Here is a 20,463-nt window from a genome sequence, read left to right on the forward strand (position 1 = left end):
ATGGCAGGTTGAAGGAAGATGCCTTTTGGCAGCTTTATAGTCCTACTTATCATTATCTTCATTTTCTAGCCATCATTCCTGAGTTCACTCGTCTAAATACTTTATGTATGAATTCATTTATTCTTCACAATGATTCTAAAGTCAGTATGTTATCACCTCCTGTGCTGGTTAATTTTGTGTGTCATCTTGACAAGGCTATGAGATGCTCAGATAGATGTTAAAACATTATTTCTGCTGTATCTGAGGGTTATTCTGCAAGAGGTTAGCATTTGAATCAGTAGACGAAGTAGAGATAGTCTTTACCAATATGGGTGAGCATCATCCAATGGATAGAACAACGTGGAAGGGCAAATTTGCTCTTTGCTTGAGCTGAGACAAATATCTTAAGCTGTCCAACATCATGCTCCTGGTTCTCAGGCCTTAGGACTTGGACTGAACTACACACTGGCTTCACGGGTTCTCCAGCTTGCAGACTGCAGATCATGTGGCTTCTCATCCTCCACAGTCATGTGAACCAGTTCCTTTGATAAATCTCCTCTCCTCTCTCTCTGTATACACACACACACACACACACATATATATACTCATCCTATTGACTCTGTTTATCTCTAGAGAACTCTGACTAGAGGATCTCTATTTCACATATGGAATATGAGGCAGAGAAAGTTGCTTTGTTGTGGATGTTGTTCAGTCACTCAGTTGTGTCTGACTCTTTGCAACCCCATGGACTGCAGCATGCCAGGCTTCCCTGTCCTTCACCATCTCCCGGAGCTTGCTCAAACTCATGTCTATTGAGTCAATGGTGCCATCCAACCATCTCATCCTCTGTCGTCCCCTGCTCCTCCTGCCTTCAATCTTTCCCAGCATCAGGGTGTTTTCCAGTGAGTCAGCTCTTCACATCAGGTGGCCAAAGTATTGGAGTTTCAACTTCAACATCAGTCCTTCCAATGAATATTCAGGACTGATTTCCTTTAGGACTGACTGATTTGATCTCCTTTCAGTCCAAGGGACTCTCAAGAGTCTTCTCCAGAACCACAGCTCAAAAGCATCAATTCTTCGGTGTTCAGCCTTCTTTGTGGCCCAACTCTCACATGCATGCAAGACTACAGGAAAAACCATAGCTTTGACTACATGGACCTTTGTTGGCAAAGTAATGTCTCTACTTTTTAATACATTGTCTATGTTTGTCAGAGAGTTACTGGCTTTCCTCAAATCTCACTAGCTAGTGGGTGGCAGAGATACTCTGTAGTCAGCATTCCTCAACCTGGGGGCTGCCACCCCTCAGGTGGGTTACTGACTACCACTTTGAGCCAAAGCCTAACCTCTGGGTTTAACTGAAGAAGATGGACCTAGAGAAGTCCAGTTTGGAAATGGTCAGAGTTCCTGTCACCCCAGAGCGTGAGAAAAGTCTTAGAAGAGTGCTCTCTTGAACTCACAGACAGCAACAACACAGAAATGGCATGTTTTTGAACTGGTGTAAGATTTGTCAAGACAAACCACACCTGCTTTGATTCTTCCCTGGCATCTTTTTTCTTATAGTCCTTAAGGAAATTGAAACAGCCTGTAGTAAGACTTGTTCTTTCTCAGGGCTTCTTGGGTCTCCTGTAGAGTTAGTTTGAGTGGGCAAATGTGGGCTTCGTCACAGGGAAGGGAGGACAGACATGGCTGGATAATGTGCCTGGTGGCACTTCTAGGAGACAGGATTGCCCCCAGCCCCCGTCTCATCACAGATGGTAACTCTGGGGGCTCCCTTTTGCCCTTGTACTTCTGCCCCCTTTCTACCCCTTTCTTGACCACCACCCTCAGTGTTTTCCATTCCCCCCAACATGATAATCTAGGACACATTTATTGAAGGGTTCTGTTACTGTTCATTGCAGTCAAGAAACTTTGTTTAACCTTTTTCTTTTTTGCTTCCTGCTATTGTGAAGGGCCAGGCTGGCCTTCCCGGTGCCTTCTGAGGATGTTTAGACTAAGGAAACAAAGCAAAGTAGGGAGATTTGTTTAGGAGTCCTGGTCTTGGCCCCATCTTTCTCTCCAAATGAATCAGAGACACACTGATTTGGAAGGGGGTAGGTATGGGAGCTGGACATGGCACTTGCCCAGCTGGTTCCTTTTCCCCATTTGACTGTTGTTCAGTGTGTATCTGTTCTCCCTTATGGCAAAGATCCCTGGAGGAATAGAGAGGGCAGTGACAGGAGCTATACCTCAGAACCTCTTCCTGAAGTTCTAATATCAGGAGGACACTGTTAGGTAATGCTAAGGCTTTAATATTAGCAACTGACACTGTCTGGGGGAAGACAGGCAATGGTATGTATCCCAACAGAGCCCACAAATGGACTGGTTATACCTTTGTCAATATTGAATCAAGAGCCATAAAATATTTCATCTTCTCTAATCCAATAATCCCACTGCTGGGATGGTGGTCAAGGAAAGAGTTAAAAGGAAGACAAGATAATTATAAGTATACCTAGTGCCCAGGTCTTAGTTTCTAAATACTATTATCCACAGATAGGTACCAGAGCTTCTGGGAAAAATCTCTCATTCAGATTTGGGGCAGGGAAACCTCTCACTTTCACTGTCAGTAAGTAAAATGGTGCTCAAAGGATGAAGAGTTTTGAATGAAGAGGTAATGAATTCTCCTTTGGCTTGAGTTTGGGGCACCTGGGAGATACACAGCTGAAGATGTTCAATGGAGGCTACACAGACATGGTTGTGGAGATAGATCTGTGTAGACATACATGTATAAATATAGACATGTGCAAATGGATAATAAGGCCGAATAGTTCCTACACCACTTTGCAGAAAAAATCTTTCAGATGCTTGGTGAACATGCATATTTCTGGGACCTACCTCAGGGAGCAGGACAACTGCATGTTAAGGTATTCTCTAAATTACCCTTTGTGCACATATCAGTGTAAGAAATATTTGTTTAAAAGATTGCAAAAATGCTAGAAGCCATTATAAGTCTGAGAATATAGAGAAGTAATAGGTATCTCTGGATAATGAAATGCACAGAACCAAAAAACAGAATGTTTTACTGCAGATCCCTGTGTCATGTTGCTGAGAGGGCAAGAGAGTTACTACAAGCATAAATGTAAAAAAAGAAGCCATAAAAGAACAGAAGAAAATAGAGGTGAAATTTTACCTGATCACAAGATAGAGCACTTTGTAAGCATAAAAGCAAAGGGAAAAACAAAGTATTGCCACATTTGAATGTTATATGCTTCAGCAGGCAAAAGAGATCATAAGAAAACATTAATATAAGAAATGTAGAGGGACTTCCTTCATGATCCAGTGGTTAAGACTTCGCCTTCCAATTCAGGGAGTGAGGGTTCGACCCCTGAACTGGGAGCTAAGATCCCATATGCCATGTGGCCAAAACACTAAAACATAAAACAGAAGAGGTATTGTAACAAATTCAATGATGACTGTTAAAAAATAATCCACATTAAAAAAATCTTAAAAAAAAAGAAATGAGGTAATCCTGTGGCACAGATGATCAAGTAATGTCATTAATATATAAACTTTATGTAATCCGTTCAGGAAACTATGACTATCTTAGTAGAGAAATGAGCAAACACATGAACAGACAATTCCCAAAGGAAATACAATTATCAATACATATGAAAAAATGAATATGAAATACATATTAAGCAAAAATAAAATGCCTTTTTCTTTTTAGTTTTCCTATATAAGTGAGATCATGTAGCATTTGTCTTTCTCTGTCTGATTTGTTTCACTTAATATACTGCTTGAAATGCCATTTTTAACTCCTCAAATTGGCCAAAAAAAAAAAGTAATGATTTGGTATAGAGAGGGAAATAAGAAAAGTCTTCCACTGTTAGTATAATGTATTTGGGCAATTTTTCTGAAAGTCTCTTGGAAGTATAGATCAAAAGTTTGAAAATATTCTTACCCTTCAAAAACAATTCTGCTTCTAGGAACTCATCTTTTCAAAATTATGTAAAATGATGTCCCTTTTAGTATTTTTTGTAATATCAACAAACTGAATGTCCAATAACAGAATTTTGGATCAATATATTATGGAAGTCATATAATGCAGTGTTTTCAAAAGCCTTTGCAAAGCATCCTTTAGTAAAAGGATTCCGCATTTGGATGCCAGACAGTAATAGGAGTAAAGTAGTCTGGCTATAAAATGGAGACATGGAGAAGAGAACTATTTCATGTTCCTAATTTTTCAAAGAGTATAAGAGAAATTGTAAACAGCAACTGACAGTCTAAGTTGGAGAACCACAGGGCACAGTGAGAACTGCAGTAAAGTAGAAGCACAGTCCTATCACACAGGATCAGCCGAGTTCCACACGTCTGAACACCCTGTGAGCCCATCAGATGTATTTCACTTCAGTTCAGTTCAGTCGCTCAGTCATGTCCAACTCTTTGCGACCCCATGAATCGCAGCACACCAGGCCTCCCTGTCCATCACCAACTTCCGGAGTTCACTCAAACTCACGTCCATCAAGTCAGTGATGCCATCCAGCCATCTCATCCTCTGTCGTCCCCTTCTCCTCCTGCCCCCAATCCCTCCCAGCATCAGAGTCTTTTCCAATGAGTCAACTCTTCACATGAGGTGGCCAAAGTATTGGAGTTTCAACTTTAGCATCAGTCCTTCCAATGAACACCCAGGACTGATCTCCTTCAGAATGGACTGCTTGGATCTCCTTGCAGTCCAAGGGACTCTCAAGAGTCTTCTCCAACACTACAGTTCAAAAGCAGCAATTCTTCAGCACTCAGCTTTCTTCACAGTCCAACTCTTACATCCAAAAACCATAGCCTTGACTAGACGAACCTTTGTTGGCAAAGTAATGTCTCTGCTTTTCAATATGCTATCTAGGTTGGTCATAACTTTTCTTCCAAGGAGTAAGCGTCTTTTAATTTCACAGCTGCAGTCACCATCTGCAGTGATTTTGGAGCCCCAAAAAATAAAGTCTGACACTGTTTCCACTGTTTCCCCATCTATTTCCCATGAAGTGATGGGACCAGATGCCATGATCTTAGTTTTCATTGGCCACCAATTTACAACCTTTGCTTTCAAGTTTTTGTTGGCAAGAAAATGTTTATAGTTGTTACATGAAAAAAGTAGGTTCTGTAGTAGTAAATATATAGTAATAAATATATACAATAAATATATATACATATATAATATATACATATATAATAAATGTATATATATACACACATATATAATAAATGTGTAATCGTAAATGTAGTATATCATAGTATGATATTGAGTTAGATAATATTTGTGTATATGTGTGTGTGTACATCTTAATATATGCACAGAACAAAGCCTGTAAGGAAACAAACCAAAATGTGACTTTATGTAGGTCTTATAATCAAAGCTGCTTTATTTTTTTTCTTTAATATCTCTGCATTTTCAATATCTTCCATAACAAATGTGTACATGTTGTTGTTGTGCAGTTGCTCAGTCGTGTCTGACCCTCTGCGACCCCATGGACTGCAGCACACCAGACTCCTGTGTCCTTCACTATCTCCCAGAGTTTGCTCAAATTTATGCCTGTTGAGTTGATGATGCTATCTAACCATCTCATCCTCTGCTGCCCCGTTCTCCTTTTTCTTTCAGTCTTTCCCAGCATCGGGGGCTTTTTCAATGAGTACATATTACTTTTAAAAACTATACCCACCAAAGTTTATTTTGAAAACACCGAGGTTCAGTTTTTTGACACTCAGGAAGGATGTTCCTGAAAAGCACAGATGGAGTCCTCCTCTAGCAGTTGTATTGTCAGCTCTTGACCTAAAACTGAGTCTGGTAGCCTGGTTGTTGCTGTTGTTGTTTTTAAAATGTTCACTGACTTTTGGCAACCTTGTGTTCGTTCATTACCATTGCCAAGAAATTTACAGAAGTGTGAGCCAGTGAGAGTTTACTTGTTCTAACTTTTGAAAAAGTTCTGTTTCTTCATAGATAGAGATATACACTTTAAAAAGATAACTATACAAATATATACTATCTATGCCAAACCAATAGGTATAGATAGATATATACTGTCTACACCAAGTCCTATTAAACAGCACAAATCCATGCACTGTACTTCAGTTGTTCAAATGTCCTTATGAAACCAGTTGAAAAACTTGCATTTGTGTACATGGGCAGTCTTAAGCATCCATAAGTTGTCTGTTTTCCCCTAGGCTGGGGAACACTTTGGAAGTCAGACCAGCAAATCTCGAGAATGCTAATAGAGAGTTGCAAACCTGTGAGCTCCTTTATTCTGTTCACAGACTTCCAGAACAAAATGGATTGCTTCACAATTGTGAAGGGGTAAAAAAAAGAATAGAAAAGAAGAAAAGAACATGTTGGCTTTGTCTGCCATTGGTTTGAGTAGAGGGAGATTTTTTTTTTCTTTTTTGGATGAAAAGTGGGATCTTAATGGGCACTCCCAGTCAGCCGAGGCAGCCTCTGAAAGCTCCTCTTGTGAGAGATAGAAGGATCCATTGTTTTGCCAATCTGAAGTTATCACTCTTCCCTTTATCCTTTCTTTTGGACCTTTTAGTGTTTGCTTTATCAGAATATTTTAATCCCTACTGTGGTGACTGGTGTAATTTATCTCATTAAGCCTCTCCTGTTTTCTTCTGTTTACATGACTAATATTATTATGTTTTATGGGGCTTATACCAACAAGCCGCTCCTTTGTCCCATTGTTTCAGCTCTAGGCCAAAAATCAACAAACGAAGTTTTATCTTTCCAATCTTAGACCTCACCTGCTTGTCATTCAGTTTGTACAGGTTGCATGAAGAGCGTGTTCCTTTGAAAACAAAGCAAGGATTCATTTTTATGACCTAACACCAAACAATTACCTTTCTCAAAAGGTCCCGGTCATCTCTTTTTACGAGTGTAGAGTGGCAGACTCACCTTATGAGGGGGGAAAAAATAAGCAGATACTTCCTTGTGGATTGAAAGCCTAAAGTCCCCTAGCAATAATGCTCTGCTTCCTAACTTGTCTATCGTTCATAGTGTATAGAATATCCTAGAAGCAGAGAACCTGAGCACTAGAAGGTAGGTGGTGAGGTTATCTCATCCAAACCCCAGCCCTTCAGCAAAATTACACCCAAGCTGGACTGAGCCAGACTGGAGGAGAATCAGCCTTGTTTTAAAGGCATATGAAGGAGAGCCTTCGTTCAACCAGTCGCATATTTGAAATGCTCTGTCAGAACGTTCCTTCTCTAAAACACCAGCCTAATAAAAGCTTAAATTGTCATTTCCTCAGTTCCGCTTTTTCTTTTCCAGATTGAAAACAACTGGGTGCCATGCTCAGGGAACCAGCAGCAGCTTAATGAACAGTAACTTCCTCCAAGGCAGTGATTCTCCAATGTTAGTGCACAGCAGACCTGCCTGCAGGCTTCTGAAAAGCCCAGATTGCTGGCCTTCCAGAGTTTCTGATTCGTGAGGAGGAGGAAAGCTGGAGAATTTGCATGTCTAGCAGGTTCCCAGGTGATGCTGATGCTGTCAGACCAGGAATCCCACTTTGAGAACTGCTGACTCTAGGAACTCGAAAGGAGAAATATGAGGATAATTAAGAAGCAGAAACAAGTGGAGTAACAGCAAGTTAACCTCTACATGGAAAATGTTAAATGCCTATCAGATAAGTTCTTTGCTGTCAGGCAGAGTCCAGTGGGGAAGGCTGACCATGAGCAGTAGTTCAGGATGTTAGCCATTAACACAGGGACCTGCGGGAGCAAACAGGAGCACAGTGTTCTGGCTAGGTGGGGAAGAGGCTAGGAAGGCTTCCTGCAGAAAGGGAGGCCTGAGGAGTAATTGCTGGATTGACTCTTAAAAAAGGGCAGGTATCCAGACAAAGGGAGGGCTTTCCAGCGGAAGGAATTAAAGAAGGAGTTTTCATGGAAATTTTCAAGTTGTCCGATTTTCTCAGAGGGGAGAGAGGCCGATGAGGTGGTGATGACAACCACAGAGGTAGGCAGGGGCTAGATGAAGAAGGAACGTCAGAGTTGGTAAGGAGTCTGGCGATATTCTAAAGACCATTATTTGACATGGAATATAAAGAACAATTTAATAAGTCTCCATGAACCTCGGAAATGAGAAGAGAGTACAGAACACAGATATCCCCAATCTTTGTACTTCTTTCTCTGCAGTTAGGACTTCTCTATGAGGCTTTCTCTGGTTTGCAGCTGATGTCGAGGACTTGCTAACTTTCTAGTCTATGTGTGAACAAAATTTCCTTTCCTTTTAGTTTAGTTGCGAGCATTTGGAGTTTCATAAAGGGAAATTTGTAAAGACACTAGGCAAACATAAAACCAAAGTGAATAGAATACAGAATTTGGGTCTAGAGATAAACAGACTCCTCTAGCTTGTCTTTCACTAGCTATACAGTGTACTGCACGTTACTTAACTTCTTGTGCCATAGTTTCTGTGTTTAAATAGAGTCTAATTCCCTGATGAGATCCATAGGTCTTAGTAGTCCGGCCCCTACCTGCCTTTTTCAGCTTCATCTTGTGTCCACTGATCTTACTCTTTCTGCTCCAACTGCATAAATCTGCTTCAATTTGTTTTTCATGCTCCCTTCTACCACAGGGCCTTTGCACATACTCTGTCTTCTGTCTGGAATAGTCTTGTCTGCCTCTTCAGTAATTCCTAGATCTAGATGTAAGGTCCACTCCCTCTAGGAAATCCTTGATCTCTCTGAATAAGTAAAAATCCCTCCTGTTTATAGGTTTTTTTTTTTTTTTTCCCCACTATGAGGAACTTATATGATAACACTTAATATTGTTATTTGTGTCATTCTTTGCTTAATATTTCTCTTTTCCTAAACCAGGGGTCAGCAAACTATCTCCAGCTTTGGCCTGTAGTCTGTTTTTGTAAATTAAGTTTTATCGAGGGACCCTGGTGGTCCAGTGGTTAAGACTCTGCACTTCCAGGGCAGGGGCCTAGGTTCAACCCCTGGTAGGGGGACCTAGATCCTGCATGCCACAATTAATTTGCATGCCAAAACTAAAAATATCCCTCATGCAGCAATGAAGATCGAAGATCCTGCATGCCTCAACTAAGACCTGGTACAGCCAAAGAAATAAATAAATATATACATTTTTAAGTTTTATTGAAGCACAATCATGCCCACTTATTTACATATTATCTGCGGCCACAGAGTTGAGTTGCAGCAGCCTTTATGGCTCAAAATGCCTAATTACTGTGGCCCTTCATAGAAAAAATTTACCAAGTCCTGTACTTGACTAGAGTCTCCATGACAGCAGGTACAAGACCTGTTTTTGCTTAGTGACATATCTTTAGCTTCTGGCCCAATGTCTGTTACATGAACGATGCACAATCAATCAATAATAATAAATGCAGACTTCTCTGGTGGTCCAGTGGTTAAGAATCTGCCTGCCAATGCAGGGGAACACAGGTTCAATCCCTGGTGTGGAAGATTCTACATGCCACAGGGCAACTTAGCCTGTGTGCCACAGCTACTGAAGCCTTCACAGCTAGAGGCTGTGCTCTGCAACAAGAGAAGCCACTGCAATGAGAAGCACACAACTAGAGAAAGCCTGTGTGCAGTGATGAAGACCTAGCACAGCCAAAAAGTAAAATAATATCAATAAACGCAAGGAGATTTTTTTAAAATGTCTTTTTTACTAGAGTGTTGGAAGGGTTAAATAGGATAATAAATATAAAGAACCCAGCAATAGTGCCTGAAACATACCAGATTGTTAATGAATTCTCAGTCTTTTCTTAGCGCGTGTTGGTCTTCTCTAGGGGTCTGACTATAAGCTGCCCCCTGGCCCTGGGCTGAGTTACATTCCTGTCCTTCCCTAGTTCCACTGTCTCTTGCCCTCTGGCTTTTGCCTCATGTACTTCTATTTCTGGCTCCAGGATTCTTTCCTTGGTCTCAGATTCTTAGGAATGTCTTCACTCTTCCTAGAGATTTTTCTTCTACAATGTTCCATCTTTTTGAAGCATGTTATTCTCAAACCTTGTAGCCTTAGGGTGACCCTCCTTTAATCTGTCCCCAGGGCTTAGCTTCACCAGGGTCATCTATGTGATGGCAGTTTCATCTTATTTTATGGCCTCCTCCTTCAGGGATAGCAGACAACTTCTCTTCTGCTTTGGCAGGAGAAGCTGTAGGATTGGAGAAGAGCTCCTCATGAGAGCAATGAACAGGGTTCGGGAACTGAACCCATGTGATTCTGAGGCAGGAGGGATCAAAGCCCAGCCTGCAGGCTGTTCAGCCTCAACACAGACCCAGCTGGTACAGAGCCAAAAAGGAGCGGGATTAGTAAAACTAGGGGTCACCAAATTGTCACCTATGAGCCAAATCCAGCCTGCCTCCCATTCTTCTGTGAGAAGAAGAATGGGTTTTGCCTTTTTAAATGGTTGGGGGGAAAAAATCAAAAGAAGAATATTTTGTGATACATAAAAAGTATATGAAACCCAATTTTCAGTGTCCATAAAAAAATTCTTACTGGAACACAGCTGTGCTGTGTCTTATTTACATCTATGGTTACTTTTCACGTCACAGCAGCAGAGTAGGTGGCATCAGAGACTGTAAAGCCAAGGATGTTTACTGACTGGCCCTTTAGAGAAATTAGCCTGAGCTGTGGACAGTGATTTTACCTTGAGCTCATCAAAGCCTCTTCTGTGTTCAGTGTTGCACGGCCTCTACAAACTCTACCGGATCCCAGCCCAGGGTACAGCCCAGGGTGTGACAGGGAGAGAATGGGTTAATTAGATGGGTTCATTAGAGAAATCGTTCCTGAAGGAGGTGGGAAGGGATGGGAGATGAGAGAATACAACAGTCTGGTTCGAAGGCTGGTTTCACCACATAGCATAGTAGGAGTTTGAGCCAGTGTCTTACCTTCTCTAAGCAGCCGTTCCCATGTTTTAAAATGTGAATAATTATACTCTCAAATGCACAGTGATGTGGTGAAGACCAAATGAGCTAATGCCTGCAACAATGCCTGGTATGTAGTAGACACTCAATAAATACTCACTACTTCTTGCCATGATATTAAAAGACGCTTGCTCCTTGGAAGAAAAGCTATGACCAACCTAGACAGCATATTAAAAAGCAGAGACATTACTTTGCCAACAAAGGTCCGTATAGTCAAAGCTATGTTTTTTTCCAGTAGTCATGTATGGATGTGAGAGTTGGACCATAAAGAAGGCTGAGCACCAAATAATGGATGCTTTTGAGCTGTGGTGTTGGAGAAGACTCTTGAGAGTCCCTTGAACTACAAGGAGATCCATCCAGTCAATCTTAAAGGAAATCAATCCTGAATATTCATGGAAAGGACTGATGCTGAAGCTGAAACTCCAGTACTTTGGCCACCTGATACAAAGAGCTAATTCATTAGAAAACATCCTGATCCTGGGAAAGATTGAAGGCAGGAGGAGAAGGGGACAACAGAGGATGAGATGGTTGGTTGGCATCACTGACTCAACGGACATGAGTTTGAGCAAGCTCCAGGAGATGGTGAAGGACAGGGAAGCCTGGCCTGCTGCAGTCCATGGGGTCACAAAGAGTTGGACATGACTGAGCAACTGAACAGCAACAACAACTCTTACTGTGAGCTTCCTTGGTGGCTCAGTGGTAAAGCATCTGCTTGCCAATGCAAGAAACGTGGGTTCAGTCCCTGGGTCAGGAAGATCTCCTAGAGGAGGGGATGACTACCTACTCCAGTATTCTTACCTGGGAAATCCCAAGGACAGAGGAGCTTGGTGGGCTACCATCCATGAGGTCAGAAAAGAGTCAAACACAAGTGAGCAACTGAACGACAACAACAACACTCTTCCTACATGTGATGGACTTTATCAGTGGAAGAGGTGGCTTTGGTGAAGAGAAACCATGTCATTGCAGCCTGTAGAATAGTGTAAAAAAAAAAAAGACATCAGAGATAAACAGCTGAGTTCACTTTTGTCTCTGCTAATATATGCATTACTGCTGTGTGATACTAGGAAAGTTGATTAACTTCTCTGAGCCTCAGTTCCACCATCCCCACCCCCTCCCCCAACCTTTATGTAACTCAGATGTCAAGTGGGCCCTTCCTACTCTTTGATTTAGGAAACATTTCCTTATGGAGCCACCTGTCACCATCTCAGGTGAAACGCATGGGGCTCCTGTTTCACGCTATGCCACCCAGCACATTCAGAAAATTCTTTCAGCAAGCACTTCATGAATTGAGGAAATTTATTGGAGATTTGAAGAGCTATACTTTTGGGAATAGGGTCATTCTGTGCCCCACAGTATTTTTCTAAGCCCCTTCCTCTCATCTACCTCCCTTCTTTCTGAGTGAAGGGCCCACAGTGCCCCTGCCCACCACCATTCTCCACCCATTTCCCTATACACCCCCTTTAGCCAAAAGAGGCTAGTCAAGGGCATTTCCTCACAAAGCTGCTTCTGTCCCCAAGAGGAATTCTCCTACCAGCTGCTAAGAGGATAAATTTCCTCTATCCACTAACAAGCGAAATAGGGATAATTATGACTACCTCACAAAGTGTTTGTGGGAATTAAATGAGGTAATGTGTCTGCCAGCTCCTGGCATGCAGAAGGCACCCCCTCCCCTCTTGATTCTTCCTCTGAGATTTGAAGGAACAAAAAAGAGGAACTAAGAGATATTTTGAGGTGGAGGTGAGGGTTGATAAAGCAGCCAGGAAAGTCATCCCCTTGACCATCACCCTCCAGCGAAGTAGAAGAGATTATTTGCCAAGAGAAACTGGGAGAGGTGGAGGGACTTGGGGCGGAAGCCAGACAAGTCTGGTTTATCTTGGAGTCCATCCAAAAGGGTTTAGTTACTAAAACAGCAGTTCCTCTACATAAATCCTTCAGGTTCTTGAAAAATATTATTAAATCACTACTGCATCATAAATAATCCTAATTTTATTAATCTTGCCCCTGAGGCCAAGGCACAGCTCCTGCAAGACTCTCTCTCCTGGGAATACAGCTGCGGGGGCCTGGTCCCTCAGACAGAGGGCAGTACCCATGCCCTGGCATTCCCTGATGTTTTCTGAGTGCTTGCAGAATAGGCTCTTCTTAATAATCTTTCGTTAGGTGTAGGATTCAAAATGGGCAGTTTATTGGCAAGAGTCTGCCTGCAGAGGCATGGGAATTCTGTTACTCGTCTGCTTGGATTTGTTTGATGTCCTATTTGCATTTGTATTCCTTTTCTTTCTTTCTTTTTAACCCCAGAAGTTTGGTGTTTTTTCCTTTCTTTTCTTTTTAACTTCTTCCGAAAGAGGATAGATGGCTCTCTCTCATTTTGCTTTGGGCCGACGATGTTTCTACGCAATGTTGTGATAACAAGTGGTCATGATTAGTCAATGCCAAGTTGTATCCTATAGCTTAAGAGGCCCTTGCTATCCTCCCTAACTGCTCCTACCCACCTCTCTCTCTCTTCTTAACTGAGAGATTTCCTTCTTTTCAAAGCAAAACTAAGATAAAGAGTTAGCAACACCTATCTCTTTATATGGTGGTGTGTGGGGCTTACAAAAATAATATAGATTAGGAGTTTAGGAAACAAGGGTTCAGTTCCTGTTAGTCCTCCATGTGTCTTCTGAAAGAGTCTTTATTAAATTTTTGGTTTCATGACTTACTGTTTTCCCCAAATATAAAAATAATTTGTATTTGTGTGTAAAACATGGAACACCGAAAAATATAAATAAAAACCACGTACTGAGTTCTTCCACCTGTGGGAACCCCGCTGTTAGCATCTTCATGCATTTCCCTAGACATTTGTTTTCTCTGCAAATGTGCATATATAGTTACCAAATGTGATCCTACTGTGCACACAGTTTTGAAGCCTGCATTTTTACTTAATACTTATTTCATGAGCATTTGCTTGTCATAAAAATTCATCAAAAGCACCCCTCTTAATGGCTACGTGGTACTTGGAGTATTTGTTGTCCCTGACCTAATCATCCTCAGATCATCCTGCATGTAGCCTGTGTCCAGTTTTCCGCCATATGAATAATGCTACAGTGAGTGTCTGTATTTGTGTATCTGAAAATTCCCATGGAAGTATTCTTAGGATTCCTGGCAAAATAGAATCCTGGAACCTCACTTTAGTCTTCACTGACTTAAGTCAGCCCAAGGTGTCTCACCTTGGATCACATGACAGTGTTTAGGAACTAAACTAGCAAAAGGACAAGGTGATGATTGCCCATTGGTGGTTTTATGGTATGCAGCTTGGAAATAATATAATATAATGATGTTGTGCCATGATCTGGAGATATTCCAAGGTGATAATAATAGTAACAGCTCACATTTATTGGGTGGTTAATATGTGCAAGACTCTGTTTTGTTTTACAGATATTAACTCATTTAATCTCACCGCAAGTCTAGGAAGTACTTGTAATAGTGGTATTATTATTCCCATTTTATAGATGGGAAAATTGAGGCAACAGAGGGGTCAAATTTTAAGAAAAGTGACTGAGCCAGGATTCAAACCCAAGCATTTTGACTGGGCGTTCATGCCCTTAAACACTTGATGACCCTGCCTGGAAGTAACCAAGTGGGAAGATTCCTCCCCCACATGCCAAGGCTGCAGTGCAGCGGGAAGGGGATGGGGGATCTACTGCTCCCTACCAAATTGCAGCCCTTGTTCTCCCAGCTCTCCTGGTCCTTTTCCCTAGCTGTGCACCTGCCCAGGTGAGGACAGGAGGAAACCAAGCTGTGAAACACCCAATTGTGTATCTGAAAGGGAAGAGGAATATATATCAAGGTGGTCTCAGGAAGCTGCTTATTCAGGAAGGGAGGGAGAAAATAAATGAAAAAACACTGCTTCAGTGTCGTGGTGTTTTTGTTTTGTTTTCATTTTGGGCTTAGACCGTCATTACAGCATTAGGCGTGCCTACATAGAAGCAGTGTTTCCCTTACGTTTTTCACCAATTTCATTTCAGTGAGTTCCTGGCTTGTCTGTCGGTGCAGCGCCAGAAGCAAGCTGCAGAACAGGAGTTACTGGGGACGGCAGTGACCATGAATCCCAAAGGAGGTAACTAATCATTTTTGGTCCTGTCCACTGCTCAGTGCCTTGATTACAAATGACCCCTAGACAACTGTTCAACATGGATGGTTCTAAAGGCACCTTGTTGTGGAGAGTGCTGTGTGGGACTGGAGTTCTGATTAATGGCCATTTTCTTTTGTCCCACCTCCTTATGTTTCCTTAAAATAATACTGGTGTTACAAAGGGCCGCACAGGGTGTTTCTATTCAGGTAAAGTTGACTGCTGCCGCGGTGAAAGAAAACACAACACAACCACTGCCGCAGAGCACAAACACGGAGCAGATCAGTCCTGCTTCACCTCCCCGCCTGGCCAGGCTCTACCAAGGAAACCCAGCCAGGGGAGTTCCCTAGGTTCGCCCTGGCTCAGGATTGGAATGTGTAAAACTCTGAACAGCACCAGCAGTGACCCAGGGAAGAAATGAACCACAGAACCTTTCAAGGATGCGGCCATCAGACACTGTCAGTCTCTGCAGTAGGGGACCCAGAATGGCCAGAAATATGCCTCCAGGGTCTTTGTGTGTGGATCTGACTCATAGAGGCCATCAGCCAATGCCTGCTGAATTGTTGTAGGTGCTGTTGAGCTGGAGTGGATGGAATAGTAAAAGGTAGGAACAGAGATGCTTTTTCGTTTTATTTTGTTACAGCCTAATAGCACTTATAGTAATGGTAGTGATAGCAATAAGAGTTAACATTGTGTCCTATGGGCCAGGCTCTGTTCTAAGGAGGCTTTCCTTTCCTGGGGGATAACCTCTATCCTGACTTTTTAACACCATAGTTGGTAAAGGGAAATTGTTAACGGGAGGAAAGTTTTTAAAGTTCATCAAGTGTCCTCAGTTTCCCTGAGTGCCTCCATAATGTCTAATCAGCCCAGTTGCTCAGAGGCCTAACAGCTAAAAGTAGGAAAGCAAGGAGTTAAATTCACATTAGAAATTGTGCCTCAAAAAATAAAAATGAAATAGAAAAGATTAATTATTGAATCCCGTCTCCTTGAGGTCACATCAACCTCCTCCACTTCCTTTGTTGTTGTAGAGATCCGGAAGGACCCTTTCAGATCACCATGAGGTTAGGATGAGAATGGGGAAGAGGCTGTTTAAGCAGGTCTGTAAAGAAATAACAAGCCAATTAAAAGGGAGTCCCGGGTAGAGTTTTATGTACAGCTAAAAATAGTGACTAAACAGCAACAACCAAAAAACCACCCAAAGTGCCTTCTAAGACTCAAGAATTTAAAAAGGCCTATTATATGTGGAAACCTCTGCGCTTCCCTTCTAAGAATTCTCCAGGAGGTTGGGGATTGGGAGTAGCAGCCACGTTGGTACAATGTGGCTCTTGCCCAGTTGACAGAAGGCACCAGAAGCAGACATGTGACTCAAGGCCAGCCAATTAGATCCTCTCTCCCAGGAATTTACCACTGGAATGAAAGGATGCTAGTTAGCATGGGCTGGTCTCTTAAATCAAGGACGCACAACTCAAGAGCTGTGCTATTGCACCCTAGGCAGTCAGAACTCTGACTGCAGAGAGAAGGAAGCAGGTGTTCTGGGCGACAGGTGAGGGCCCTGAAGTAAGAGACCAGAGAAGAAGACAGAAGGAGAAAAAGAGATGACGCTGGAGCAAAGTAGCTGGTTGGCTTCTGCTGCTTTTCTAATTGAGTTCCTATTCAACCCATCCAGAGACCCTGCCATGCCTCTTCTGGGCAGCCATTGGCTGCTCTGGAACCTTTATACTCTAACCTCCACTATTTTGATAATGCTAACTCGAGGGGCTTCTCTTACTTGCTGTTCTGGCTACAATGGCTGTGTAACAAAAACCCCCCCAGGGGCTTCCGTGTGGTTCAGTGGTAAAGAATCTACCTGTCACTGCAGGAGACACCAACTTCGATCCCTAATCTGGGAAGATCCCACATGCCTCAGAGCACCAAAACCCGTGTGCCACAGCTGCTGAGCCCACATGCTGCCACTGCTGAAGCCCTCGCACTTTAGAGCCTGTGCTCCTCAACAAGGGAAACCACCACAATAAGACGGTCACGCACTGTAATGAAGAGCAGCCCCACTCGCCACGACTAGGGAGAAGCCCACGCAGCAATGAAGGCCCAACACAGCCAAAAATAAATACATAATTGATTTAAAAACATTCCCAAATTTAGTGGCTTACAATAAGAACACTTATTTTGCCTAAAAACCTGCACTCTGAGCAGAGCTTAGCATGGACAGCTTGTTTCCGCTACAGTTTGGTTTCAGTGAGTGCAGCTTGCAGGCCAGGGGCTAAAATTGCCTGAACTCTTCACTGCCTGGCCTAGAAAGACTCAAGCAGCTGGGTACTACAAGAGTTGGAGCTATGCAGAAATCTCTCTATCCATCTGTGGTCTCTTTATCATGGTAGCTTCAAGGTATGTGGACTTTCCCCTCGAGGCTTAGGGCTCCAAAGGCACAGACCCAAGGAGAGAGGACCAGGTGGAGGCTGTATCACTTTTTATAACCTAGTTTCCCAAGTCATGTGGTGTTATTTCCACCTTATCATATTAATATTTGTGGAGGAAGTTATCAATACAAAGATCCACCCATGCTCAAAAGGCTGCTGCCTCTCAATGAAGGAATGTTACCATCACATTGTGAGAATAACATGTGACCAGACTCCAGTACTTTTGCCTAGAAAATCCCATGGGCGGAGAAGCCTGGTAGGCTGCAGTCCATGGGGTCGCTAGAGTCGGACACAACTGAGTGACTTCACTTTCACTTTTCACTTTCATGCATTGGAGAAGGAAATGGCAACCCACTCCAGTGTTCTTGCCTGGAGAATCCCAGGGATGGGGAAGCCTGGTGGGCTGCCATCTATGGGATCACACAGAGTCAGACATGACTGAAGTGACTTAGCAGTTAGCAGAATGTATATTAATGTGGACATTTTTAGAAAACAAAATCAGTCATACTATAATCAAAAGAACCTTGATTAACATATGGAATAATCTCTAAAACTCAGAAAGGTTTCAGAGTTCCCAGAAAATTCTCAGGGTTGTGATGAAAAATACACTGGTTGGTAGATACAGTGAGACTTCTTTCTTTTTCTTCCTGTTCTGATTAGCAAAGATCGAATTTTTCCATAGGGGATCTCACTGGGTTCTGCCCAGGAAACAGCATTTTGAAGTTGACTTGTGTCCTTGATTCTGGAACCATCTTATCTTTTATTTTGCCACATAATTAGGTGAGGATTAAGTTCAAATCCCTGCTGTTTATAGCAAAAAGTTTCCGGTCATCTTATTTTCAAAAGTTATTTGCAAGCATATCCTTTATTGCTTAGTGAATGAGGTTTTTCCTCTAACTAGATTCTTCTTTTTTTTTTTTTGAATGAATAATAATCCAGGTTTTCAGGGTCCAAAATACTCCAGAGCTGTAAAGTAGGCACTACTGAAAGATGTGTTAACTCCTTCAGGCCTCCAAGGTGCTATTTCAAACGTTATTGCTTTATATTCCATAATAGAAGCTTGAACCTTATTGATGGCCTTTCTTTGTGTGTGTGCAGGGTGAAGGCTGGGAGAGAATGAGTCAATGACCTGGAACAGGAAGCTGAATCAACTCTTTCAGCAAGACTTAAAAGAAAAGATTTTGGTTTTATAATCTCTAAAGCCTAAAAGATACTGAAGCTTCCAGAATGAGTCAGTACCTAAGACAGTGTTATTAGATACAGTAATTACTGGAATGATAAAATCCTTGTTGATGCTAGCTGAAAATAGGTATGTTCTATGCCTACTACATAGCGGCATTTTCAATACTGTACCAGAATGAAGTTAACTATAAAAATATGCACATTCTGATTACGTATAGACAACTTCAAGCTGTCTTTTTTTTATTGTTGATGAAGGTTACTGAGGTTTGTACAAAAATCTTTATAGGTTCAGTCTGTTATTTGATATGTGAAATAAAATGATAAGACCATTGATGGTGAGTTTTCAAACTTCTTCCTATAACAAGTGAATATAGGGCAGCCTGAATAATAGGTATATTTTGAATTATGTACGACCAGTGGTCTGGTAAATATTTAACAACCAGCTCATCCAGTGGGTAGGAGGGTTTTGACTTATAGCACTTGCCAATTTCTGTGATGTAAGTATTTCCACCATGGCTGATTTCAAGCTACCAACATGGCATCACAGAATGCAGAATTGCGAGCACACACTCTGAGCTGTATGAGCTGGTCTTGCACACCCTTGGTTACAATTTTGGGAAAGCCAGTTGGCTGACTCCTGGATAAATCTTGTTATAATCCTAGGGGGATAATAAGGACCTACTGTTAAGCACAGGGAACTCTACTCAGTACTCTGTAATGACCTATATGGGAAAAGACTCTAAAAAAATTGTGACTATATGTCTATATCCCCTTCATGGATCATGCAGAGTACATCATGTGAAATGCCAGCCTGGATGAATCACAAGCTGGAATCAAGATTGCTGGGAGAATTAGAGCTAATCAGTGAATTTAGTAAAGTTGCAAGATACAAAATCAATACACACAAATCACTTGCATTTCTATAAACTAACAATGAAACTCCGGGAGTTGGTGATGGACAGGGAGGCCTGGCGTGCTGCGATTCATGGGGTCACAAAGAGTCAGACATGACTGAGCGACTGAACTGAACTGAACAGTGAAAAATCAGAAAGAGAAATTAAGGAATCAATCCCACTCACCATTGCAACAAAAAGAATAAAATATGTAGGAATAAACTTACCTAAGGCAACAAAAGAACTGTACACAGAAAATTATGACACTAATGAAAGAAATCAAAGATGACATAAACAGATGGAGAGATATTCCATGTTTCTGGGTATGAAGAATCAATATTGTGAGAAAGACTGTACTACCAAAAACGATCTACAGAGTCAATAACCCCTATCAAATTACGAGTGGCATTTTTCACAGAACTAGAACAAAAAATTTCACAATTCATATGGAAGCACAAAAGACCCTGAATAGCCAAAGCAGTCTTGAGAAAGAAGAACGGAGCCAGAGGAATCAACCTTCCTGACTTCATATTATACTACAAAGATACAGTCATCAAGACAGTATAGTACTGGCACAAAAACAAATATAGAGCAATGGAACAAGATAGAAAGCCCAGAAATAGACCCATGCACCCATGGGTACATTACTTTTGATAAAGGAGGCAAGAATATACAATGGGCAAAGACAGCCTCTTCAATAAATTGTGCTGGGAAAACTGGACAGCTACATGTAAAAGAATGAAATTAGAACACTTCCTAATACCATACACAAAGATAAACTCAAAATGGATTAAAGACCTAAGTGTAAGACCAGAAAGGACAACCCTCAGAATGGGAGAAAATAATAGCAAATGAAACAACTGACAAAGGATTAATTTCCAAAATATACAAGCAGCTCATACTACTCAATGCCAGAAAAACAAACAACCCAGTCAAAAAATGGGGAAAAGACCTATATAGAAATTTCTCCAAAGAAGACATACAGATGG

General features: G+C 41.8%; 1 protein-coding gene across 1 annotated transcript in view; it reads left to right on the forward strand.

Annotated features, from left to right (window-relative positions):
• Positions 1-18,912, forward strand: part of LOC107132697 (translation initiation factor IF-2) — a 40,608-nt gene extending 21,696 nt beyond the window's left edge. Inside the window, exons 4-5 of the mRNA XM_059889321.1 lie at positions 14,882-14,973; positions 18,498-18,912. Of these exons, the coding sequence (XP_059745304.1) occupies positions 14,882-14,884 (3 nt within the window). The 3' untranslated portion in view covers positions 14,885-14,973; positions 18,498-18,912. The remainder of the gene's footprint in view (positions 1-14,881; positions 14,974-18,497) is intronic.
• Positions 18,913-20,463: the final 1,551 nt, after the last annotated feature.

The sequence above is a fragment of the Bos taurus genome, chromosome 8 (assembly GCF_002263795.3).
Source record: "Bos taurus isolate L1 Dominette 01449 registration number 42190680 breed Hereford chromosome 8, ARS-UCD2.0, whole genome shotgun sequence".
Classification (NCBI taxonomy): Eukaryota; Metazoa; Chordata; class Mammalia; order Artiodactyla; family Bovidae; genus Bos; species Bos taurus.